We start from the raw sequence: 26,462 nt of genomic DNA on the forward strand, positions 1-26,462 counted from the left end.
AAATTAATACAATTTTCTATTTTTCGCCCGTTTTGCTTCAATAAAAAACCCATTTGTAATAGTCTATTGGTTGCATTTACATTAACTTTCTCAGAATTAAATTCTCTACAAGTTTTGTTACTAAATCCTCCTCATTTATTGGTCATTTAACAAAGCTACTGTGCTACAAACCTAAAAAAAACTTGTTTTTCGACACCAAATTTTTTGTTTTACATCGGATATCTTAAAACTACACGAATTATAGTTCTAGGACCTATTTTATCCTATTTCCCACCTCAAATTACATCAGAAATCACCAACTTTACAACTTAATCGGTCCCAAAAATTATAGTAGGGCTTCTTTTTATTAGGTCAGTTGAAATTCTTACAAAATCTTTTGTTAGCCGTAACTCGAAAACAAACAGTTTCCAGACCTATATTTATATGAACTTTTTTTATTATTTTTACCAGTAGAACGTGTACTGAAATTTTCACACTTTCTTTGGGGGACACTGTGTATAAGGTTATATTACAAAGTTAAACAATTTTATACTAAGAAAACATATTTTGAAATCACAGCTGGAGATCAGAAGTGAATAAATTATTCTTATCTAATACTTCTTTTAAGAAAAAAAAAAATTTAATGGAACCCAAATAGTGGATAATTAACATTTCATGTTAAAAAAATTTTCAAAAAAGATATATTTTGAAAAATACATCTCATTTTTTAGTTGCAAGTTTTAAAATTAACTACATTTTAAATTTTTATCAAAATGCATTTCAAGTTTGAACTAGTTATAATGTTTTCTTTATTTCCATTTAGGTTCATCAAAATAAAGTAAAAACATTGTGGATTAAACGTACAAGTAATGAAATTAATAATTCGGTGGTTCGTATCATAATTGTTTTATTTATGATCAATTTAACACGGTCATAAACATTTTATATCAATTATTCTTCAACACAGCAATCTGCTGTTTCTTATGAAGGACTCACAAATATCCATTTCAAGACTAAGATATGCTAATGGATTCCAGTCTAGATTTGTTTAGGATTAGTCAGTTGTATGGGCTATTGCTTTCCTAATTAGTAGAATTGTAACTTAAAGTTGACAATATTCTTAGTTCATTTATTGAAGTGTTAGAGGAGAATTTAATTTTAGTTTTCTGTTCTCCCTCAAAGATCCTTCACTATTTACAACAACAAACTAAAATAAACATGTTAATTGACCCAGTTTGTGATTTAACTTGATAAATGACTTACAACTGTCTGCTAATATAAATATATATATTATATACATATAATAGGTAAGGTTATGTTTCATTTTTTAAACCTAAAAAAGAAACTAATGTTACCAACTTTCACTGTATTTAAATTATTAATTTACTTCCAAATTCTGATTTTGATAGAATTAGAAAAATTTGAAAAGTTAAGTGGTAGTTACAAATTAAATGAAATTTAAAATAAGGTCTTAAGCAAACTGATAAGTCAAGCAAACTGTGTTTGCTTGAAATCACATGTTTAAATTTAATTCTCATAGAATAAAAGTTTTATAGTAAATAAACTTATAATTAAATAAAACAAACTACTCTTTAATCTACAATAAAAATTATTGTTCACAATCCAGCTTTATGATACCTGCTGCTGCTCTTGCATTGCTTGTAAAAATTATCAAAACATGATCCAATTTTTGTCAAACTAACAGGTGTAGCAAACACTTCAAAAATAATATATCTGGTCACAGACTACACTAGTGAAAAACATTTTTCTGTAATTCACCATTATTTTGATAAAATGTCAATAAAATATTATTTTCCAAAGAATTTTACTTTTGTGTAATAATTGTTTGATACTTCACAACATATTTTCATGGTTATTGCTAACATTTTACGAGAATTGCAATTATACATTATATGAATACTCAAATTCCAGTTCTGTCTGGACAATTTCTAAATTCCACTTTGCTGACATGTCTACTGTATCGACAAATTAGAAACATTATTAAACAATAAAGAAAAAAAAAAAAAAAAATATATATATATATATATGTTGTGTGTGAGCTTCTGGAACCTGATAGATGAAAAAGACTACATTACTGTCAGTGATTTTTGCACTTTTTCGATTAGGGTGTTGGATTATGTTTTCTACTCTGATGAAGCATGGTTTCATCTAAGTGGCTACATAAACAGCCAGAACAACATATAATGGAGTTCAGAAAACCTGCACATTTTCCACGAGAATTTTACATTCAAAGAAGGTTGGAATTTGGTGTCCGATTTAACGGAAAACAATTGTACGCCCAATACTTTCACGGAAACGATTAACAGCTGAACATTACCAGGACATCATCATGTAATTCATGGCACTGTTAAAGACTGATGAATGAGACTGCTGGCTGCAGCAAGATTGTGCAATGATGCACTCAACGAATAACAAAATAATAATCTTGCGAGAGTTCTTTGGGGAACACATTATTTCTCGTGGACTGTGGTCGCTTAGATCAACAGATTTAACTCCCCCTCTGACTTTTTTCTTTGGGGACATCTTAAGGGTAATGTCTATAAGAACAACCCTCATACAATCAACCGACTCAAGCACCAACATCGAAGATGAGATATCCCACATAAATGCAGCGACCATCCAAAAAGTAGAAACTGACACATGTGCAGTAGCAGATTGAGGACATTTCTGACACCTATCATGAGAAAAATAAATATAAATATAAATGTACTTTTGGTTCACCTACAAAATATAGTGGAGTATATTATGTTAATAAATTTTTTTTAAGAATGCTAATTATTGAGTTGCAATAACTTTTGGCTCATCTGTATATATATTTATTTAAAATATGAATAAAAATACATACAGTTAATTATTCTTAAGATTAACACCATTCAACTAACATTTTAATTAATTTATATTTTGAAAATTTTTTAAATATCCATTTGAGCCAATTCTAATACAGCTGAGAGAAGAGCGGTTAAAAATGAATAGCTAAATAACTATAAAAATTTTTTTCTGCAGTCATGTTTTTCGCTCAGTGTCTCTATACTCACCTGGATTCACATCAAATATAATCACTAATCTTCAACAAAAATTACAGAATATTGTCCTGGCTTAAACAGTTCTTCAGGAAAATTTTATAAATGCTAATGACTTTCAAAAAATAAAGTGCGACCTAAGTGCAACCAAGCACATACGCTCTATTATACAACTGAACTGTTTCATTAATAACTGTACTCCCATAGAGTGATTTAAGAAATATCTTTTACAAAAATCCAATTACATTCACTGCTTCACTTTTTATATATTAAAAATAGTAAATGCATTTTTATTTTATCAATTGAGTTTCATTTTTATTTCTAAAAATTGAGTTTTTTTTACATTTTTCTAAGTGGCATAAACTGTAATACAACTAATAAATTCCAACTGTAGCTAGACAGTATCCATTTACTTAATGATTTACAGAAACTGCTTTACTAAACATGGCTTCAGTTATTGATGTTTTCCTTACTTAATTATCCTTCAACTTTTAGGATAATACACCTGAGATATTCCAAATGTTGTAAAACAACCATGTTATCAAGATTCCACAATCATTGTAATAACACCATTATTTCATATACAGAATTAAATTAAAATAAACTGTAAATAATAATGTGAACTGTAATTTCTGTAATTATTTCAGAGAAAAAAACAAAATTAGAAAAATTATGCTTGAAATAATACGACAGGTTTAATTTTTGGGAATGAACACAAATGTAATTTTGAAATCTATTAAATTTTTTTTATTAAAATAAAATTTAGCATTTAAAATACAGTAAATATCGTTTATAGTGATATCAGATATAGTGACCAGAAAATTGTCTCTTGGTTGGTTTGGTATGGTTATTAATACATAAATACAGTATATATATTGTTTATAATTATATCGGTTGTAGTGACATATCGGTAATTATGACTTATTTTTCTACTGCAATGCAACATTTTATCGCTTATAATGATGGATGGAAGTGACGTAGTATACCTACATTGCAGCTACAGAAATATTTTGACGGTTAAAATGAATCACCTTTCCCTTTTTACCTACATAATGTACTATAGCTCTTGTTTTTCTTATCTTCTTCCTGTACCAGATCATTGTAAACTGAAGCAGCCACATTGAGTTATTAATATTTTGTTATGAGCGTATCATATCGTATGGGTACAGTATTTTATTTTACGTATCCTGAGGTGGTAATTCATTTAATAGTGATTTAAATATGAGTTCACGAAAAACATTCACTATAGAGGAAAAGGAGCACATTATCTGCCAGATAAGGAATGGTGAAACTAATAAGAATACTACCCAAGAATTAGGTGTAGGTCATTCGACAATATCAAAGAAATGGAAGAACCATGAAAAAATTAAGATAAATTTAGAATAAAATTCTATGAAATCAAAAAAAAATGTGGCCTAGTCAACATAATGACATAGACAAAGCGCTGTTAAAATGGTTTAAATACCAACGGACTAGTAATATCCCTATTAGTGGCCCTATATTACAAACTAAGGGGAACAATTTTTCTGAAAAATTCTGTAAACCACGTGAAATAATTTCAGCTTGGATGCAACGGTTCCGTCAGCGTCACAGTATTGTGTTGGGGAAAATAAGCGGCAAGGCCGCAGCAGCTCCAACTGGTGTGCCAGAAAAATGGCTAGAAACAATTTGGCCAAAATTGATTGATTTAGAAAAGAATCTTCAAAAACTATATTATAACACAAAATGGCTTGTCACCATTCAGTTTCCTCACCCTCACAGTGCCACAGCACACACATCTCCGACAAACTGACTCCTCTCAACACCCTTGGAGTTTAGGATAAAGATCTTGACTCTCTCTTCTTCTTCCAGTGGGTAGCCAAATTCCTCTGATACTTTTTCTTACAACAAGCTGGGCCATCTCTTGTCTATCACTACGGCAAGCTCATGTTTTTGTGAAGAAAGTATACAGTCTAAAAAACATGGTTGACGTTAGTAAAAGATTAATCTGATTAGTAATCTATTATTATAATTCAATATCTATTTTAAATTCATCATTAATTTTGTTAGAATTTGAGGAGTTTTATTGTAATCTCAAATTGTATAATTAAACAGGCAGATTGTCCATTGGTTCATCGTGCAAGAATGACTCACTGAAGCTAAATAGATTTAGAGTAAATTGAATATCTTACTGGGTTTGAATTTAGTGTAAGCCATATTTATTTAATTGCACTGAAATGTAATTTAACCATAGGTTAATTAAAACATAATTTGTCTTAGCAGACTGTTGCTACTTAATGAAGAAAGTGTTTGTAGTGTGTAGAGAATGTTTATGTTTCTAAAGCTTTGAACAAAAGAAAATGTAAAATTAGAATGATACTGCATGTTAATCTCTACCCATTTAGGTTCACAGGTCAGTTAGATATTACCTATTAAAGTTAACAAATTTCATATAATTATTTGTAATTGTAAGATATTACCTTTTAAAGTTAACTAATTCCCTTAATAGCAACTGATGTGTTCTGTCTTTTTGGAGTCTAATCAAAACCAAATAAATTTTCTTAAATTGACACTACCAGATTCAATGATTTTATTATTGTTTAATGTCATGCCCCCTTCTGCTTCATTGATCAAAATGATAAATTAGCATTAGCAAGTCATATGATAAACAACGAAAAAGGTCCTCTCTAAGTTGACATGATTAACCATTGTTATAATGAACAGCTTGAAGATAAGTGTTGTTTTAAAGGAACAAAATTTAATCTCTAGTATAATATAGTATAATCATGGACTTATTTACTGAGCAAATTAGTTTTCTATACTTGAAAGAAGATACTAAATATTCAATAACATAAATTTATAAACATAATAAAATTGGATAGCATGATAAATTCAACAGTACCTGTATTTTTGTTTTTTAAATTTAAGAGCATACAAATCTTTAGAACTATATATTAATTGAATATTTAGAAAAATTTGTGAAAAAAAAATTATGTGTAAATACACACATACTTAAAACTAACAGGTAAATTTTGAACCAATGAACTAGATAATTTGGCATTATATTTTAATAACTAGCTTAGCTATAAACAGTATTTAACTAAATTGATCATGATAATTATCAGATTTTATATTCAATGTTGGTAATTGATTTTTGGAATCCAATATATTATTTTAGAAACGCATTAAAAACATGGTTACATAAACTGGCATGTTTTTTATTAATTTTACTATATGTGGTTATATTAATTTTATACGAGGGACATTAAATAATTAACGAGACAAACTGATGTAGAGAAAAAACAATTTATTCAAAGTTAATGAAACTTTCATTACTTTTCAACATAGTCACATAGCCACCAGCAACATTTAGACACTTGTCCCACCATTCTGTGAGCTTTCTGATTCCTGCAGCATAGAAATCTTTATCTTGTTATTTGAACCTTCATATACCGCTTTTTTGACCACTTCATTGTCATTAAACTTCTTGCAGTGTAAAATGTCTTACATCTTTTATTTTAATTTCACAACATTGTATTTACTTTTAATATACTTGAGCAACTGTGATAGGGTTTTATAATTAATTATCATACTTATATTTTAATTTAGTTCTTTTCTTAACAGTTAATGCAAACTATTTTAATTTTTTTAGGTATGAATTGTTAGGAGTTGCATTTAGGGACAACAATGGATCTGATCATTACATAGTGTTAGAGGGTAACTGGAATACCTTAACTTAACAACAAACAATTTGTAAAGCTGTGCTACTCTTGTTAAAAAATTACTGATGTGATGCAAAAAATAAACAACAGTTAAAGCTAAGTTTAGTAAGCAGCTCTCATAGATTATGTAATTAATATTAAAAGTTTGCTAACAGTGAAAATAATATTCCTCCAGTGTGGAGTGCCTCTAACAGTCTGTTAATTATTTCATACATAATTAATTACAAAAATTACATAAATTCTCTCAACATAAAAATATTTTTTAAATCATTAAAAATTTATAATCAAGTCACTTTTAAATTACCTGTAAATTGTTCTAGAGGTCTGTGAATTGTTCTTCTTTGGTAGACATACTGGTGTAACATACGATACAGGACCAAATCACCTTAAAAAGTAGTATAAAGTTGAATATTCAACCTACATTGTGTTTTTGTTAAATTTAGTTCATTTTTAAATTTAGATCTAAATTACATGTTCATGGCATGCATTTGTAAGTTCTCAATTTTTATGAGCTATATTTCAGTGTGTAAACTACATAATGTCTTTGTATGTCTGCTCAATTACTATGATATAGTTTATAAAAGCTGTTTCCATTCTGTTTTATTGAGTGCCTGTATAAGCACTTAATGCTAGTGGGCAAATGTACAGATCCATTCTATCTGATAAACCCACTGGGTTGGTCTAGTGATAAACTTGTCATCGCAAATCAGCTGATTTCAAAGTCAAGAGTTCTAAGGTTCAAATCCTAGTAAAGGCAGTTACTTTTATACAGATCTGAATACTAGATACTGGTGTTCTTTGGTAGTTGGGTTTCAATTAACCACACACTTTAGAATGGTCAACCTGAGACTGCTCAAGACTACACTTCATTTACATTTATACATATCATCCTCTGAAGTAATACATTTGTTCTCAAGGCTAAACAGAAAAATAAAAAAAAAGTCAATCTGATAAAGTGTTTATTGTAATCACAAAAAATGTACGGACAATTTGTCATTGTGTGTTTTTTAGTTTATTACATTATTTATTTTGTTAGACATTTCAAAAGAGTACAGAATAAGTAATCTTCCGTAAAAATATTGGCACTTTTAATGACTGTTAGTTGGTGTATGTATTTCCATTGGCAATATTTTAATGATTTTGTTCTCTTTTGTACTTATTATGTTGTCAAATAATTGTGGATGGGACGCCATTAACCTGAATGACATGCTTTATTGTATAGAGTTCTTCAGAGTAATTGTTGGTGTCTACTGAAGAGGGATAGACATAATTTGATTCAAAATGGTCTCTGGAAGAACAATTTCCAAGCAACTTAAGAGCTAGTTGTTCTTAATTTTTGCATGTTAACATATTTCATTATGCCAGGCAAAAATTAGAAATATTTACAAAAATTTTCACATAAATAATGAGTAAACTTTTGGACAGAAAACCTAAAACTGAACTGTCAGGTTGTCACTCTGAGCATGCAGTCATATCATGTAAAGGAGGATGTTTACAATTACAACACTTCATTGTTAATTTTATTTGTCTGTAAGAGTTTTGTTACTAAGATATGCTGATTTATTCTTATGTATTCTTTGATGCTGAATCCAAATGCAACTACAAAATTTTTATCATAATCAATATGTTGTTTTATAAATTATCCTTTACGAGGTATGAAACAGAGTAATAATTTGCATCATGTCTGTTAGGTACCATAAATAAATTGTTATAGGTGCCATAATATGAAACTTAAATAACAAAAAATGAATTTGTATTTATTTATAATTATATCAAAGATCAGATGAAACAAGATAAGAAAGCCACGTAAGAAGTGAAGTAGTTTCCTATAACCTTCTTCATTAAGGTAAATATACTATTTCACATTAGCATGTCAAGCACTGAAATGCAGGTGATGTTTAGCCCTTCTGTCACTATTCTATTCAACACAGAGAAAGCTTTATAATAAACAGTATTACTTTCTGAAAAAGCAAATAGTAGTTCTTGTACTTCAGGCGCACTACATAAGTCAAATTATAAAAAACACAATACAACAAATATTTACATCGCAAACATTTTTATCAAGTACAAATTGCAGTTCACTGGATTCGGATATGAAGATTAAATTCCTTCCCCTCTTAAGCTACTTTCCTTCACTTTTTCATTTAGTTTTCCACTCAACTTCCTTTCCTCTGATCATTAAATCAATATTTCTTTATCTATATATAATTTCTTTATAATTTATTTCATAATTTCTTTATCTATATATTCACTTTTCTCATAACATTCTCCATTATTGCATCTCAGCACATTTATTTTTCCTATCCTCTTTCACCTCCAGCTAGTCAGTGCCCTAACTCCTTGTTCTCACAGAACACTTAGGAGTTCTGCACTTTTATTTGATTCATTTTATGTGCACTCCATTTTGTCACACTTCCTTTGGTCTGACACTTTGAAGGATTATTATTAATGTACAGAAAAACCAAACTCAATCTTTCAGTACACTCCTGTTGCCTCTTCCTTAAATATCTTGGTGGAAAAGAATATAGTAAATTTATATCACTCCTATGTCTAAAATCATGTTAGTTCCTTACATCAAGCAATGGAGAGAACTACATAATCCAGTATAAGCAATGCATCTCTAACACAATCACACTTCATCAAATTATCAAAATATTTGAAAAAAGTTACTACTAAATAAATAGATACATTTATAACAATAAATAAAATATTAATTACCATAGGGCATGAAGAAACACTTCTGGTTGAAAGGCCATGTGAGCTTTATCTGGTCTTCATGAGGTCTTTCTGTTCAGGATTGTTTAATGATTCATACCAATCATGTAACCTTTCAGTTTCTAATTCTATTTTAGCATTAGTGGTATCTCCATTGAGAGACTGCTCCATCTTTCACTACTGCTACTAACATCACACCCCAAAGATGATGATTTTGTCTATAAAATAAAATAAAAATTGTATTATTCCATATGCTGTTGGCTGGTAATTAGCAAAATAGCATTTAACTCCATAGTTTTAGAAAAATATTAATTTAATACTGAAAGCATCATCTGGTTATGAGTTATATAAAAATACTCATCACTATGAATGACAGAGCTGTGGTGGGAATTTTTCATCAATTTATAAGGCTACAGAGGCCAGTCAAAATTATTTCTACTATATATACCTGTACAATTTTTGTACACTGCCTTGTTCTGTTGAAAATTACTTCTGTTAAAAAGTGATGAATACTGAAGAAAGAGGCTGTGTTTAAAATGCAAAATAATTTAAAAAATTCAAAACAATCTGTATTTTTTGTATCTGTATTTCTGCTCCTCCACCTCCAAATCTTCCAAGAATTTTTTTGATTTTTCTAAAAAATGTTTTTTTAATTTTTTTCAGAGTTATAACTTACAGGTTACTTATATTTAATTATACTATATATAATTACAAATATATGTAATATATGCAATAATAATAATAATAATAATAATAATAATAATAATAATAATAATAATAATAATAATAATAAGTAATATAACAACTTGAAAATTTAAAAATAATTTCACAAATACTATGCAGATTGAAGGTTTGTTACAGGGCATTTAATGAATGAGAATGATTTTTACGTTAAATTAAAAGTAATATAACAATATTATTTCAGAGTTCAATTTTTGGCTTGAACATGACACATTTTGACCAGTCAATATTCATTTCATTACCTAGACACAGGGAAAACTTGTAAATGAATAACATCTAACAAAAGAATTTCTATATATATATATATATATATATATATATATATAAATTTCATATATAAAAATATGTTGTCAAATAATAGAAATAGTAATTAAAAGTTAAAATGATAAATATGTTAAAAAGAATGAATTATATTACTCTAGAGTAATATAATATTGACTAGCCAAAATACACACACACACACACACACTTGAATGAGTTTGTGTGTGTGTATAAACTCATTCTTTTTAACTATTTATCATTTTAACTTTTAATTAATATTTTCATTATTTGATGACATTTTTATATATGGAATTTTTAACTTTAATCTTGATTTTAAAGTTTACATCTAAAGTTTTAGCAAATTCTGTTTTATTGTATTTATCAAGTATTTATTTCGTTAATGGTGTGTATTTATATGTAATTTTACATGAATATAAAGATTGTATCAAGTGAAGATGTGAGAAAATGGTGAAAGTACTCTTGTGAATATGTGATAACAGTAAGCGTCATCTTGCCTGATTTAATTTTATTCTGTACTTGGTAGATCAAGTTTTTATTTATATTTGTATAATAGTACAGCGGAATATGAGTCTTTAAACTGACTTTTAAAGTCAGTTTAATTTTTTTTTAATAAAAAAATTGTTTCAATGATAACATTTTTGAGGCTTTCTTATCAGATGGCAAAATGTTTTTTTCTTTTGTGAATAAACTGGAATGAGTAATAAATATTATTGATTTGTAATGGTTAGAGCTCAGTTTGTAACACTGATCTGATGTTTTATCTTTTAACTTTTAACTTTAGAAGAGTCAATAAAAATACAGATGTCTGTATGATGTCATCAAACATGTCTAATTTTCATGATACAATGTGAATATATAATTTATTTATGTTTTCTTTATTAAGCATGTCTGCATATTGTTTTAAAGTAAAAATACAGAAACTACTCTGAACTGTAACGAGCAGTAGATCAAAATGAGTTTCTTATAAAAAAAAACCATTACAAATTTACGATTTATGTAAAACCTTTACATAATAACACAATTTCAATAGCATATTTGAAATCAGCACCCAAATTACAGTGAAGACAGTTGTGCAACATGTTAGCTACAAATTCTGTGTCGACAGTGTTTGTTCAATATCTGACAATATGTTTAAATTTAAACAAACAGTATTTTATTTACATTTAATGAAACATTTGATTAATTGTATGTTTATTTAAAACAAATAATTTTAATTAACTATTTTACATCTGCAATGATATTAGATTAGAAGAATTAATTACAGTTTTAGTAAGTAGAAGCAAAGTGGATAATTTGCTGTCACCAATCAGCTATCTATACTCTAATAATATGTTCATTCATTTCATTCGATTTAACGCTGGTAAGAGTAGTCGATGCAACACATGATGCTACTGTTCCCAACTGTGAGGTACATTTTGCGATTCATTCTCTGCGACCTAGCAGAAGTTGTATCTTAAGTTGTTTAATTTCATAATCTGTCACAATCACAATGTGGTGATGCATATAAAGCACAACAGATGCAAGAGATAAAATTGCTTTCACTTTCATTAAGAATACTGATTTACAAACACGACCAGTCCCAATGTTAAACAGAGTAAAGGTGTGTCGCTTGTACAGGTGAAAGATTTCCTGTGTTGAAGTGGGCTCGGCCTACTCTGGGTAGAAGACAATGGGGTAATTGCTTCAGCCCTCGCTTTCCTTATTAAGCCCGGTGTGAAATGCTTTTTTCTTGAGAATGGCAATGCCGTTTTGTGGGACTTGATCTCATATCTTGTTGCATTCAATACTTTGTTGACGACAAATGACATATATAAATGTCTATAATTATTTTATTGACTTTTTATTCAAACTACAATTTCTTCCTAAGTAAGAAGAAGTAAAAAAAATTACCATAACAACTGCGGTGCCTTTATCATATTTTAAAATATCTAAACTTTAATCAGGTTTAATGTAATTCTTAATTACAAAAAATTGTTTAGATCTTCTTATGCAATGTTGGAACAAATGGATAAAAACTGGCAAGTTTTACTTTAGTAAAAATCTAAAGCTATGGTGAAAAGTCAATTCTCCACAATGTATAGAAAAATATGGCATGTACATGAATTCTGGTGAAAAAAAACAGGGTCTAAATATTTTGTTATTTGGAGCGCTATATCTTATAAACATATTTGCACTAGAGTTTCCTCTAGTCGATTTCCACTCTCGGGCACTTGTTGCACCACAATGCAAACTTTTGTAGAAATGATTTTAAAAATCCACCACCCATCCATTTCTGAGCCCCTTGTTAGTTTCATTATACCCAAGCTCCATCAATTCTGGTAGTAGATTCTTTTGTTTCCAAAATGTTGTGACAATCATTTTGTTCAATAATATAATCTGAATCTGTATGGCTGCTCACTTCTCTCTGATTTTCTGGCATTATGACTATGTTGCTCATAATATTAGTATAAACATGAGATTATCATCTACAGATTTTAGTTTGACTGTACGCTTGCTCACAAAAAATGAATTACAAAACACAGAATTAAAAGTTGGAAACAGCAATATCATCATGTCTTTCATCAACTGCTCCTTTAACAGCATTAAACAGAATGAAGTGGTTGAACAAGTGATTACATTATAAATTCCTGATCTGTGACTTCTGTGTTATACAAGTCATGCAAGAAACAAGTGATACCATATAAAGTTGATTTCTTTACATTTATTATGACACGAAATAACCATTCAATGTGATGAATAGAGTAAAAGGACCTATTTCAGGGCTGAATATCAGCTATAGTTTAGTCAGCTTCGTTCTGGTATGCAATAATTTTGACGTAAAGGCATCAGAAAAACAATTAAAATATCCATTTTCCTCAGCAAGCCTAACTCGTGATGTTGAGTTTTTATTAAGACTGGCTCAACATTTTTTTGGGAATAGATATGTGTCATGTCAGGTTATCTGTTGAGTTGTGACACCTTCAGAGACATATAAATATTAATTATTATTGTGAATTAGACTTCTTGAGTCGAATGGAATCACTTTTCCTCAAATAGATTCCATGAATATCAATTACATCTTTGAGCTTTGTCCTTGAAAAAATTCTGGATTTATCTCTTAGGCTGAGGCAATAGGTACTTTTTTAATGGCCCCTTAACAGAGTGACATCTGTCTGCTTATAAGACTTATATCGCAGGCAAATTATTATATTAAAAGCACAACAGACTAAACTTAGATGTCTTGATGAATTAATTTACACTTCTTATAATTTAATTCACCAAATTTCTTCATAACAAAAAGTATAAAGTTAAATTTCATAATTTATTGATGGATTGAATTATGTGTGAACTAAATATCGTTAAACAAAAAATTATACTAATACAACTTACAGCTTGTTTGTTACTTATTTGTAATAATTTAATAATAATTAAACTGTTAAGTTTTCTTTTTCAGTAATGTCAGATGGAGGACTTTTATCCCAGAATTTAATCATAAATACGAGTAGAATTGTCATTTTCATCAAATTAGATTGGAGAGGAAACAGTAATCAGTGAGTTTTCAATTTAATTATTACAATATATAAAATCACAATACAATAAGTAAAAACCATTAAAAATTTAATGTAGAAAAGCGGTAACATCAATGTACATTTAAGAATGTCCAGCAGCTCTTACAAGAGGGGAAGACATGTATCTGTAAGGAAAGATTAGATCTGTAAGGACTCTAACAAAAAGAAAAAAAAAGTTCCATAGGTTTTTTTAACTTGAGAGAAAACATTTAAAAGAATTAGGAAAACTTGGGATTAACTCATCGATTCTTGATTCTACTAATCTTTATTTATTTTATTATAATATTTACAGGCTTATGAATGTAATTAAACTCCATTGTATGAACAATAATTTGTCTTTAAGATGAATACAATATTAGTAATGAATCGATTAATTTGGATAACATCTAAAGTCCAGGTTAAGTCTTTCAAATTACTTCATATAAGAGGTGAAGCATATTGTGGCAGGTTTTAATGTATCTCCCAAAGAGAGAAACGATTGCTTAATTTTCATGAGAAAGTTTTTTATGTTTTTTGGGGTAAGAGTGACATCTCCACTTTCACTGTTGCGAAATGATATTTATAACCACTGATATTCTTATGCAGAATTTACAAAATTTGTTAGAGTATTATAATTTTCAAACCATATAAAGATCACTTAGACTTTTTTTTTGAATAAGTGTTAAGAGAATAAAGCTCACTGAGACGAAAACCCTTTAAAACATCAATTAACTTTCAGGCGTGATTTTTAATTACAACTTACCTGTAAATTATGGTAGTAAATAATTTACTTTGTTATCCACTAAAACTTTCTGTACCTGCACTTACATGTAATTTCTGCCTTAACTTAGTTTAAAATTATATTTTAATAAATGATGTCATTTTGTGATAATAAAATTCTTAACAGTTAAGCCAAAAAATATAATTTTAATAGAATATATGAGATGAAGAGGTAATCACTGAAAGTTAATGTATCATTGCAGTTTATTTATTGACCAGTAAAGAAAAATTCTACTTTAAATCAAACTTTTTGACATTTTGCAATGTTGTTCAGAAGAGGTACAGTGGTGGGAAAGTTTCTGTTATCAAACCATAATTAAAAAAAAAAAAAATGAACTCTCCTTACAGCTGCTGTTGATGTAGTCTACCATCGACATAATCTGTCACTTCCAATCTATTCTCAGCAATATCATATAAAATACATTTTCATGATTTATTACACCTTCAAATCTAACATTTGTCTCCATATGCATACTCAAATGCGTGATACTTAAAAGAAAGTGTATGCATATATTGCTACGTTTATTCTTGATAAATATTATTGTGCAGTGTACTGAGGGGACAGCTTAGCAGCAGGTGTACTATTATATTGATAAGGTAATTTAATTTCTATATTTCCATTAGCAAACACTTCTAACAAGAGGTAGCAATTTCCCAGTTTTTGAAAGTATTTTAAATTCTTTAAGATAAAAAAAAATTAATTTTCGATTTTCTGAAATATTTTTAAAACATTTATTTATACTGATAAAACTACTTAGTAGCTGTGGTATCAGTATCGGAGGAGAAACTTTCTTTTCAAGTCGTACCTCACAAACTGTGAACAGGTAGCAGAAATTTTATCTTTTAAAATTAATTTATTGTTATTAAAATATATATTTAATTTTTTGAGATTGCTTGTTTTATAATAATCTGTGAAAAAATCTAAAAATTAAAATTAAAATCTAATTTAATAAAATTATTTGTAATTATTTTTATAATAATTAGCTGTAATTATGTTCATTTTATAAAATGTGATTAGCATAATTGAATTTATCGAAAAGCCTTTCTTTATACTAATATGTTCTTTAGCTCTAATAGAAAAAGAACGGTTGGTCATAATAACATATTCTAGATGGAGGTTTACACGTTTTAAACCATAGCCAACTTGTCTAAGATATTTATTTATTTGGAGTTTATTATTTTAGTAGAATCGCTATCATTTATAAAATTTAAATATTTTGAAATATTTAACTTAAAATGTAATAAAACATTAAATACATCTAATTTTTTTTTTTTTTTTTTTTTTTGAAAATTGACACCACCCACTGGGTTGGTCTAGTGGCAAATGCATGTCTTCACAAATCAGGTGGTTTCGAAACCGTGAGTTCCTACATTCAAATCCTAGTAAAGGCAGTTACTTTAATACAGATTTGAATACTAGATCGCAGATACCGGTGTTCTTTGGTGGTTGGGTTTCAATTAACCACACATCTCAGAAATGGTGGACCTAAAACTGTACTAGACTACACTTCATTTACACTCATACATATCATCCTCAGAAGTAATACCTGACTGTGATTCCCAGAGGCTAAACAGGATAAAAAGAAAAAACAGAATTGAAATCACATTATATACAGAGTGTATAAAAAAGTTCTCCCAGGATTTTCATAACATATGCTACATGTGAAATTAATGGAAAAAGTTCACATAAACACATGCTTTAAAATGCTTTGTTTGTGAGTAATGGCTAATGACAGATTTCACAGACTTGGAAAGAGGTTATAATGAAATTTTTTGGACATTAATTACCTTAAAAATTGAATAAAATACCTACTACAACTGTATATGCAGTCGTTTTTAAGTAATCTGGGAAGAAAGTCAATAAATTAAGGTAAAAAACCTGTTTTTATGTTTGACGTACAATAAGTTTATTAAATGTGTAATAAACATATAAAATCTTTATTAAATAAAACTTGCAGTGAACTTAATTCTGAACAAAATTGTGTAAATCAGATAAAACAAAGAAAGTTCAGAAAAAATAGAATTTTATTTAGAAACAATACAGAAGATCGAACCGACTGGTTTATAATAAATATTCAAAAACAAGCCCACCAGTTTCAAAACATTTCTTGGCTCACTTCTGTACAGCTTTTGTAGCTCTTCATAGTTCTTCAGGGCTATCCGTAAGTTACTAGGCAGCATCCATAATGCGAACAATTAATTCCTCATGAGATGTATTTTTGTTTTTTTAAACAATATTTTTCATGCATCCCCAAACGCAAAAATCTAAAAGGTGTTAGATCAGGTGATCTTGGTGTCTAGGAATCTGAACCTCCACGAATGCTCCATTTCTCAAGGAAATGATGGATATATTATCCATTAGGCTTATTTATTTTATAAATTTTTTCCTATCACAAGTATTTAAAAGACTTTTTATATATCTTAGCAGATTTCATCAAATGTAGGATCATCATGATAGAGGTAGTACAGCACTTATAATTTAAGATTTCATCATATGATCTTCGGGTTCAGAAATTAAGGAGCCAAATCGTCAAATAACATCTGTTTAATTGTTTCATATGACAGTCGCAAACTTTATCAAATCATAATTATTTTTGTTACCTTCATCAGTTTGTAAATATCAAAGGTCTTAAAGATTAACTAAAAAGCTGTTTACAAGGTACTTAATGTAAAAATCATTAGAAATTAACTAACTTAAGAAGATGCATTAATATAAGAATACGGTGTAAATTCAAGTGAGTTGTATTACAGTAATATTATTTATAATAAAAATATTGATTCTTTTCAATACTGTTGTCGATGTATTGAAAATTACTTCTTTAAAATAAAAGATTTATTGGATGTTCAAATCCACTGAAATTGATGAGGCAGACTTGACTTGCTGGAATACTCTACATTCCAAATACTATCAATTAGACATTTTATAACCGCAGATTTACCATCTTCTTTTAAACTATTTATTCAACTCATGAAATTACTAAAATCTCATTTACCACTGTAAAAAGGTGCCGTACATTAAGTTAAATGAATTTTTACTCCAGTAACAGGTTGTACTATTATTTGTCTTACTGAGATCATGATTATATATAAACTTTGAACAAAGTTTAACATTTTGAGGTTGTAGAAGGATATACTTTCAAACTGTTTTCATAATCTACCATCAAAAACATAATTCTTTCATCCAGGAGTAAGACCATAATCCAGGTGTTATTCAAATTCTGAATTATGGAAGTTTTTGTATGACTGTGCAGAGGAGGTCAGTTCGATTACATAGAAAATTAAATTTTAGGATGGTTGTCATTATATTGATCGATTACTACTGTGAAGTCGACTAACAAAGTTTAAAAATTAAAAGCGTCAAGTACCATAAAACATTTGATTAAAAAAAATCATTGATTAATTGAATATAAAATAATTATTGTTACCTGCAAATTAAGAGTAAAGTTTTACCCTCTAACGCTAATTATCTTCTTAAATTCCTGCGATAGTTAATTCATAACTTCCTGAGAAAACAGAAACATTCCAACAATGACAACACCAGGATCAACTGTAATCGATGACAACAACTTAAAAAAACAAGTGTGTACAAAATCAAGGTATCTTCAAAATATGGGCCTTAAAAAATAAAGATCAGGATTTTCATCGGTACAAAACCTGTAACTACATTTATTTTATCAACAAAAATACTTTTAAGTTCTATTCTTTATATAAGAGTCATTATGTTTCGATTTCATTATTATTATTTTTTTAAACTAAGAAGGAAATATTGTATCTTACTTCTTCAAATTATTTTGATTATTATTATTAAATAGTAAAGCAAAATAGGCAACACTGTTTTTACAAGCTGGACAACAAGATTATATATATATATATACACACACAACATTACATGCATGTGTGTGCGTGTAATGTTATGGAATAAGATCTCACAATTCAATTGCATAATTATAAAGAGCAATGCAAAAGTCACATGACACTTGTTTATAAGTGCTGAATCTATTTTATTTTAATTATTACAAACAGTACTTACAATTATATTTTATGTTCAAAAATTTGAAAAAAGTATTTTTTGCATCACTTTATAGATATGATCAATCCTGTGAATTTTGTTGAAATTGGTGATGGTCAAGTTGTGAGCCTTGTTGTTTTGACATGGAGTGAGCCAGTAGCCCACTGAAACTCCCCTTATGATTCAGCGTTGATTTTTCCTTTTTAAATTTCAGGACCTAAATTGGTTTTGTACCAGACTTTTTTTTTTAAATGGAGTAGGATAATCTGTCCATTTCCTGAATATATCTTGTTGACAGTCAAAATGAACAGTAGTGATTTTTTATGAATTTTTAACTGCTTTAAATGCCATCAGGTATTTGTGCTTCTACTATTTAATCAATTAAACCAATTTGCTTGTCACACTATATATAGAAGTGCCTTCAAATGGGAAATGCCACTGTGACTTAAACTTCAAAATTCTCTTTTCAGAAGTAACAAAGTACAAGTAAATAATAAAGTAAAACTTTTAATCAGGCCAGCAGCACAAGTCGCAAAAAATTGACTTTTTCAAGCTGAATCCAAAAACATTTCAATAAAATGATTTAACAGTGATGCTACATCATTAGCACACTTTTTTGCTACAGTTTGACCATATGAATAAAAAACTGACCGTCTAGAATATAGTATTAGTAATGTTCAACATATAAAATAACAGCTGCTATTTTGTAACAAGACATCTTAGGTGATAATATTTGCTAAGGGTAGGTTTTTGTAGAAGTCCAGTTTTATTGCTTCATAAGTAATCTGTGTGCATTTTTTTTCTGCTAATTGTTTTCTTGTATAAAATGAAACGGCTTTAAGCAGATCAAGTTTGTTCAATTCAGTACTGATTTCAAGCAAATATTTATCTCAAAATATGTTATAACTTTTTTAGTTATAAAAGTTTTTGGGAGTATTACCATCACAAAAACTACAGGTATAAGAGTAATCGAACGCTACATTAAATTTGTTTTCAAAAATTTCTGTGAATGTTTATAAAAAAGAGGAATACTTTGTATTCTTTTCAGAATAAATTTCATTCAAAGTTTTTAAATTACAACTTTCTGGTAAATAAACTTTTGACGAGTCTTTCAGACTATAATGAAATTTCCTACCTTTCAGAGACCCTAGGAACTCAGCAAGAGCTGTTATTGTATATCAGATAGTCTGAGGTCTGTTATCATGTTTTCCTCTATTTTTCAACATTAGCTTTACCAATGTTAGTAAGACTTAGCTTGAATGTTTGGATCGACAGGGAATAATGCCGAAAACACCTACAAATGCTTTGCATAGATTGGAATTTCAAAAACTTTTCTATTTCTTAATAATCTAACGTGATATATATATACGAATAATTGCGTACTGGGTAGAATCATCGGTTTTAACTAGCTTTCTTCAATGTATTGGTTTAAAAGTAATCAGACCACTTACGTAAGTACTTAGTTAATTCTATCTTACGGATTATTAAATGTATAAATTAACTACTTACGATAATTTTTTGTAATATTCTGAAAACATTTTAAGCGATTATATTGTTAATCTGAATCTGGTTTTTACTTGAGTATCTGAACTTTTTCACAAGTCCTTTACTCAACCATATGATTGACGTTTTTTCGTAGTTTGAACATTTTTTGCATGAATTTCTTCAACAATAGATAAATTCATAATTAAATAAATTAATATACTCAAAATATAGTTTCATTAAAAAAAATCAACTCGAATAAAAAATAGAATTAACTTCAAGCACCATAGTCAAAAAATAATTAATTTTTTGTACCTTAATAACCTCAAAACAATAAGATTATTTAATAACGTAAACAGGAAAGATAAATAATCAGCTGATACAACAACGCACTTCTGTATAGTATTGTCCGTTTACGCACAGATCATCGTATAGCAATCTGGTCGTTCTTTCGTGGTTCTTATGGACTATTATCGCTCTTCCCTGACATAATTTCCTATAACTGTAGATAAAATGAGCTCCGATCGTTATTTTGTTTTTCTTAGTTAATGCATAGAATGTACATATAATATAGTATCTTATGGCGCGAAAAAAACAGTTCATTAATTTCTGGAGTTTGATTGTTCTCCTGTGCCCTATAAGAAAGCACGTTTAATTGAAACTCTATATACAACAGCCTAGTGTATGTATGTCCGTGGAATTGTATTTTTTTAAACATCAAAATTACCTATCAGGAAAATATTTCTAAAATGCACAGTACTAAGGCTATAAATATATTACAAAAATTGAATAATTATTATGACTGACAAAAGAAGGCGGCTGAAATTGAGGTAACTAACACAAAAAAAGAAGCTGAGAACACAGTTGTAGGGTTGTTTTTGATGCACAGCTTACACGCACACAACTTAATTTAATATATTAATGATTTTATTTAAATATAATATTTTTTTCGTTTATTTAATTCAATGATTCCAAAAATCATACTATTATATTTATTCATATTTAATTCTCGCGGGTGTGGCAGTACTGGTAGCGACGATCGGTACTAACCTAAACTAGCGTAATTTCACAACTTATGTAAAACAAATTTTGCTCGAACGGTCAGCAGAATTTTGTAGTCGCGAGGCTTAACATACCAGGTACCGAATAAACGGGCGTCAACCATACCTGTAGGAGCCGTGTATGTTTTACACCTACTCTTGTTTCCAGTAATTGTGTTTGTTTTTTTACCTTTTGAACAAATTGACAGATTTCTTTGCACTTATTTCAAAATGTTTATTAACCTCTTAAGAAACTGTGTTCTGATTTTGGATTAGTTTTTCACGTGATCTAATTTTGATTCCCTATGCAAACATGGCGGTGGGCCATGACATCAGCAATGATTGTTGCTAGAAACCTGTTGAACATATACATGTACAAAGTAATATATTATACACATATTTTTGCCGTAGTAGTTTTTAAAAATTTTTATTTTTTTTGAAAAATATAACCTGTAAAATTTGTCAGGTATTATGAAAGCTAACATCCAACATACGCATTGCAAAACGTATTTTTCTGAACAAGGTAATTTTACGTGTGTTACGCTGAAATATGATTAGTAATTGGATTTATTAATAAAGCTGATTTTAAAAAGATTTTATGTGAAGTTTCTTAGCCATTCTCCTGTCTTATATTGATAGCCGTGATTGGAACACACATTAGTCCTAAGAGTTATTACAATATGGTAGTGATGTTCATAAAATTCAGCGCCCTTTTCATTATTCTGTTCAAATTTTTAGTTATAATTAATATTTTTATTACTTTTTGATGTTAAATGACATACAGTATTTTATTTTGGTGATCTGCAGATTCCAGTTTAATAAATTGTTTTGGCCTTTGACTTTATTTTTCTTACATCACGTACTTTAAATTTTAGGATAATACTACCTGAACCTTGAAACATTTTAGGTATGTGGAATCTTCAGGTGGTATTTTATCTAGAAACCTACATTATTGTATTTCATTGTTTATATTTATTCTTTTTATATATTTAACAACTTAATATATCTTTTCTCCAGACCCGTATTGATAGTGACAATTGGATCACACAATTATTTGAAGAGTTAATGCAGCATGTAATGCTGTTCATAAAATTCAGTGTCTTTTTCATTAATTTGTTAAAAATTTTTAGGTTATAACTAATAATATTATTATTTTTTGATGTTAAATGGCATAGGCTAAGCTGTAGTTGTAATATTTGTTATTTTAGTTGTTTTTACTGTTAATTAAATAAAATAATTGAAGGCCTGAAAAATGTAATCAACTTTAAAAGAATTAAAAAATATTAAATATTATGCCTTACACTTTATCATGGCACAATAATTTGGCATTTAGAGATCGCAGAGTTAGTTAAAATTATGATATTTTAAACGGATGAGTTAGTTTAACAGTTAATTTATTATTTTTTACTTAGAAGGGCATAGGACACAGTGCTTGTCTTTAGGCCATATATTCCTTTTTTTTAAATAGTATATGTATTAATTCTATTAAACTGAAGTTTTTTGTATGACGAAAATTAATGAACTTAATTTATAATTTTTAAAACAGAATAGAAAAATATGTTGTAAGAGGGATAAGAATTTTATATTATGATATTTAACTTGCAATAATTTTCCTTCTGGACTGATAGGTTAATTTGTCTCATTTCTAGTAAGACAAATTCTTCTGTGTTTTTAAATTGTATATATTGCCAATCTCCATGGTGGAATGATAATGTCTTAGCCTTTTATCCAGAGGTCCTAGATTCAAGTCCTGGTAAGGCATGGATTTTTCATGTTACAAATTTCCATTATGATAGGGCAAAATGACCAAAGTATTCAATGCTTGTCATCTCAAAAAAAAAAATCATATATATATATAACTTATATTTCATTTTTTATTTGTTTCAGATTTTTATAAAAATAATGTGTATTTGTCAATTAAAAAAATACTTATATAAGTTATTAATATGAAATATTTTTACTGAAAATGGCTATTATGTTAAATTCATATTATTCTTTTTGTAGAAATTATTATATGAAAGTTAATTTAGTAATTATCAGTAATGAAAAAGTAATAATTTCAGAGATACACCAGTTACTTCTTTATTGTCGTATAATTACCATATTCTAAAACATTAATAAAAAAAAATGATGTCTCATCTTAAATTAAGTTTCCTAGGAGCATTATTTTTAGTATTAGGTATTTTTAATCGTAATTTCTTTAATAAGTAGAGAAAAATTCACACTTAATTGGAAAAAATTTAAATTTATAAATGAACTGCATAAAATTGTACAAGGAGTTCAATTATGGACTAATTACATACTTATAAACCTTTTTATTTACAGATTAAAATTTAAAACCGGTGTAGCTTGTGTGTATATTTAAGAATTTCATGTTAATGTTAGTTAAAGGTTTTTTTTGTTAATACTATCGTATTCATTAATTTTTCACTCGGTAATGTTTTACTGTTTATTCCATTATACTCGTACATAGGCTAAACGACAGCATTATTTAATTATTTGTGAATACAGAATGGAAGATTTTTGTTTGCCTTCATGAATGTAATTAGTGGTTTACTGTGAATCACTTACAAGATGTGTGACTTAATTACAGGCTAATCTCAGAGGAACCCTTTGGGTTGGTCTAGTGGTGAACTCGTCTTTGCAAATCAGCTGATTTCAGACTTGAGAGTTCTAAGGTTCAAATCCTTACTTTGAACAGTTACTTTTATATGGATTTGAGTTCTAGATCATGGATACCGGTGTTCTTTGGTTGTTGAGTTTCAATTAACCATACATCTCATCTCAGAAATAGTAAACTGAGACTGTACAAGATTACACTTCATTTACATTCATACATATCATCCTCATTCATCCTCTGAGATAATATACCTCTGTTGGTTGCAGAGGGTAAACAGAAAAAAATTCTATTCTCAGAATGAAATAAGGTATAATCTTTTCCCATTTATGCTAGTATTAGACTGATTTCTACAGACCTACTGGTCAATTGTGCAATAACTATCTCCAAGAATCATCTCATAGATATAAGTTTTAATATAACTTAGTTCAGCACTGCCATTTTTTGTTCTCGTTTGTATGACTAATTTATTTAGAACAGTATAATCAGTTAAGTTTTAAACATTTAGTTTTATAAATAAATTGCTGGCTTCATTTTGTAAAATAAGATTCTTGTAATTGTATAACAAAAGTAAACTTACATTGTATTTTAAAAGCTATAAATATTTGTAAAATTCTTGAATGCAGTTCTTAATAATACATTATTAATCAGTATTTTCATTTTCGTATATGAATCTGAGATCTTTTATTATATTAATCTAAAATCCTCGTATTTTCAGAAATTCATTCAACTTTTTAAATGTGTACTTTCTAATTAAACACGCTGAAGAAGATATTTTAAAAATTGCCCTTTTTCATGTTTAGCCACCGGTAACACCGTCAGGTATTACTTCTGAGGATGATATGCATAAGTGTAAATAAAGTGTAGTTTTGTACTGTCTCAGGTCGATCATTCCTGAGATGAGAGGTGTAGTTAATTGAAACCCAACCACCAAAGAACACCAATTTCCACGATATAATATTCAAAACCGTATAAAAGTATGGTTTTACTAGGATTTGAACCTTAGAACTGTCAACTTTGAAATCAGCTGATTTGCGAAGATGCGTTCACCACTAGACCAACCCGGTGGGTAAAATAACATCTCCTGATATACTCTTAATCAACGTCCACAAAAAACTACTGAAGATAAATTGATGAAAATTTATATAACATTCTTCTTACAGTGTAAGTGCATACTAAAAAATCTTTTTTTGAAATTCTGAGTTTAAAGGATTACAATGAAATAAAAATGAAATTTATTATTATTTTAATTTCTCGGTAATAAATGAAGATATCAATTTGATTTTTGGTGTGTGTAATTAATCTTCATGTGAATATATAAAAACAGATTTCGAGACTTTTTTTGAAATTCCATCTTAAAAGTGTGAAGAAAATTAAACAAATTTTGAATAATGATTACAAATTATCCTCTTCCGACTAAAATAAACGAGAGATATTCAGTAGATTTGTACATTCAAATATTCTTCAGATAAATATCTAAAAACAATATTCCGGTTTTCTGAATTTAAATATTTTAAAAAGGTATAAAAACATTAATTGTTTTTACATTTTGTCGTTTTGTGCTACGCTATTTAATCAACCTTTAAGAATATCGGTAATATTGTGATGCTAATTTATGTCTGTAATTCTGATTACATATTTCTTAAGCGAAGTCACGACGGGAAATCTAAAAACCAATTAGTGGTTCCTGTACTGACTAAAGTGTTCCTCTGAAGAAATTACAATACAGTAATAGTTTTCATAACTTGAAAAGAACACCACCACTTCACATGAGTTTACTGAACAGTCCAGGGGACACAGACTCCTGGACAAACATCCTTAGGCTAAATATTCCCTGACCGCGATGGGAAACACAAATAACTATACAGCATGGGCGAATCCGCGACTGGTACAGCGGGCGGCGTATTGCTGCGCACATAGGCTGACGGCTAGCTTTACCGTTTATTAACTATACTGAAAAACTCTGATAATGTACTGCATCCTATGTAAGTATACGGATATCAGTATTGTTTTGTTAAAAACAGTTTTATTTATATTATAGAAATTTTTGTTTTTTGAGCGGAAGAAATGATATCTGCGAGACGTTTACCGTGCGATTTACAATTACAGCGTAATTATTTTGGATATCATTGCGTTTTGTTAGATTATTCTTTTATTTTTTTTAAGCATTACTGACTGTTATCTTATGGATTTATTATAAAAATTTAATGCCTTTCTAGTACAAACAAATTGAATTACACGATCAATTTTTTTTTGTTGATATTCGTATCATCCACTTCATACCAAATTTTTTCTTCTTTAATAAAACTAGCATAATGACCTTTACGAATCGAAAATCCGTGACGTAATATTAGACCGATTACTTTGTAAGTGTAACCTCTATTTTTATCATTAAATTCGATTTTACCAATCAAATTTATTTCTGTTTTATTTATTTCTTTTTTAATAAAACTAGTATAATCTCTTGTAAACTAATACTTCTATGTTTTTTTAAAGAAGTGATGGAAATTTAAAAAAAACTGTTTTATCTTCAGTACTTTCATTTACA

At 28.4% G+C, this 26,462-nt stretch overlaps 1 protein-coding gene across 1 annotated transcript in view; it reads right to left on the reverse strand.

The window, feature by feature from the left end:
- LOC142330080 (alkylglycerol monooxygenase-like) overlaps window positions 1-4,813 on the reverse strand; it is a 147,317-nt gene extending 142,504 nt beyond the window's left edge. The window contains exon 1 of the mRNA XM_075375128.1: window positions 4,774-4,813. Coding sequence (XP_075231243.1) covers window positions 4,774-4,798 — 25 coding nt within the window. The 5' untranslated portion in view covers window positions 4,799-4,813. The remainder of the gene's footprint in view (window positions 1-4,773) is intronic.
- Between the last annotated feature and the right edge of the window lie 21,649 nt (window positions 4,814-26,462).

Source organism: Lycorma delicatula, chromosome 9 (genome assembly GCF_047948215.1).
Source record: "Lycorma delicatula isolate Av1 chromosome 9, ASM4794821v1, whole genome shotgun sequence".
Taxonomy (NCBI): domain Eukaryota; kingdom Metazoa; phylum Arthropoda; class Insecta; order Hemiptera; family Fulgoridae; genus Lycorma; species Lycorma delicatula.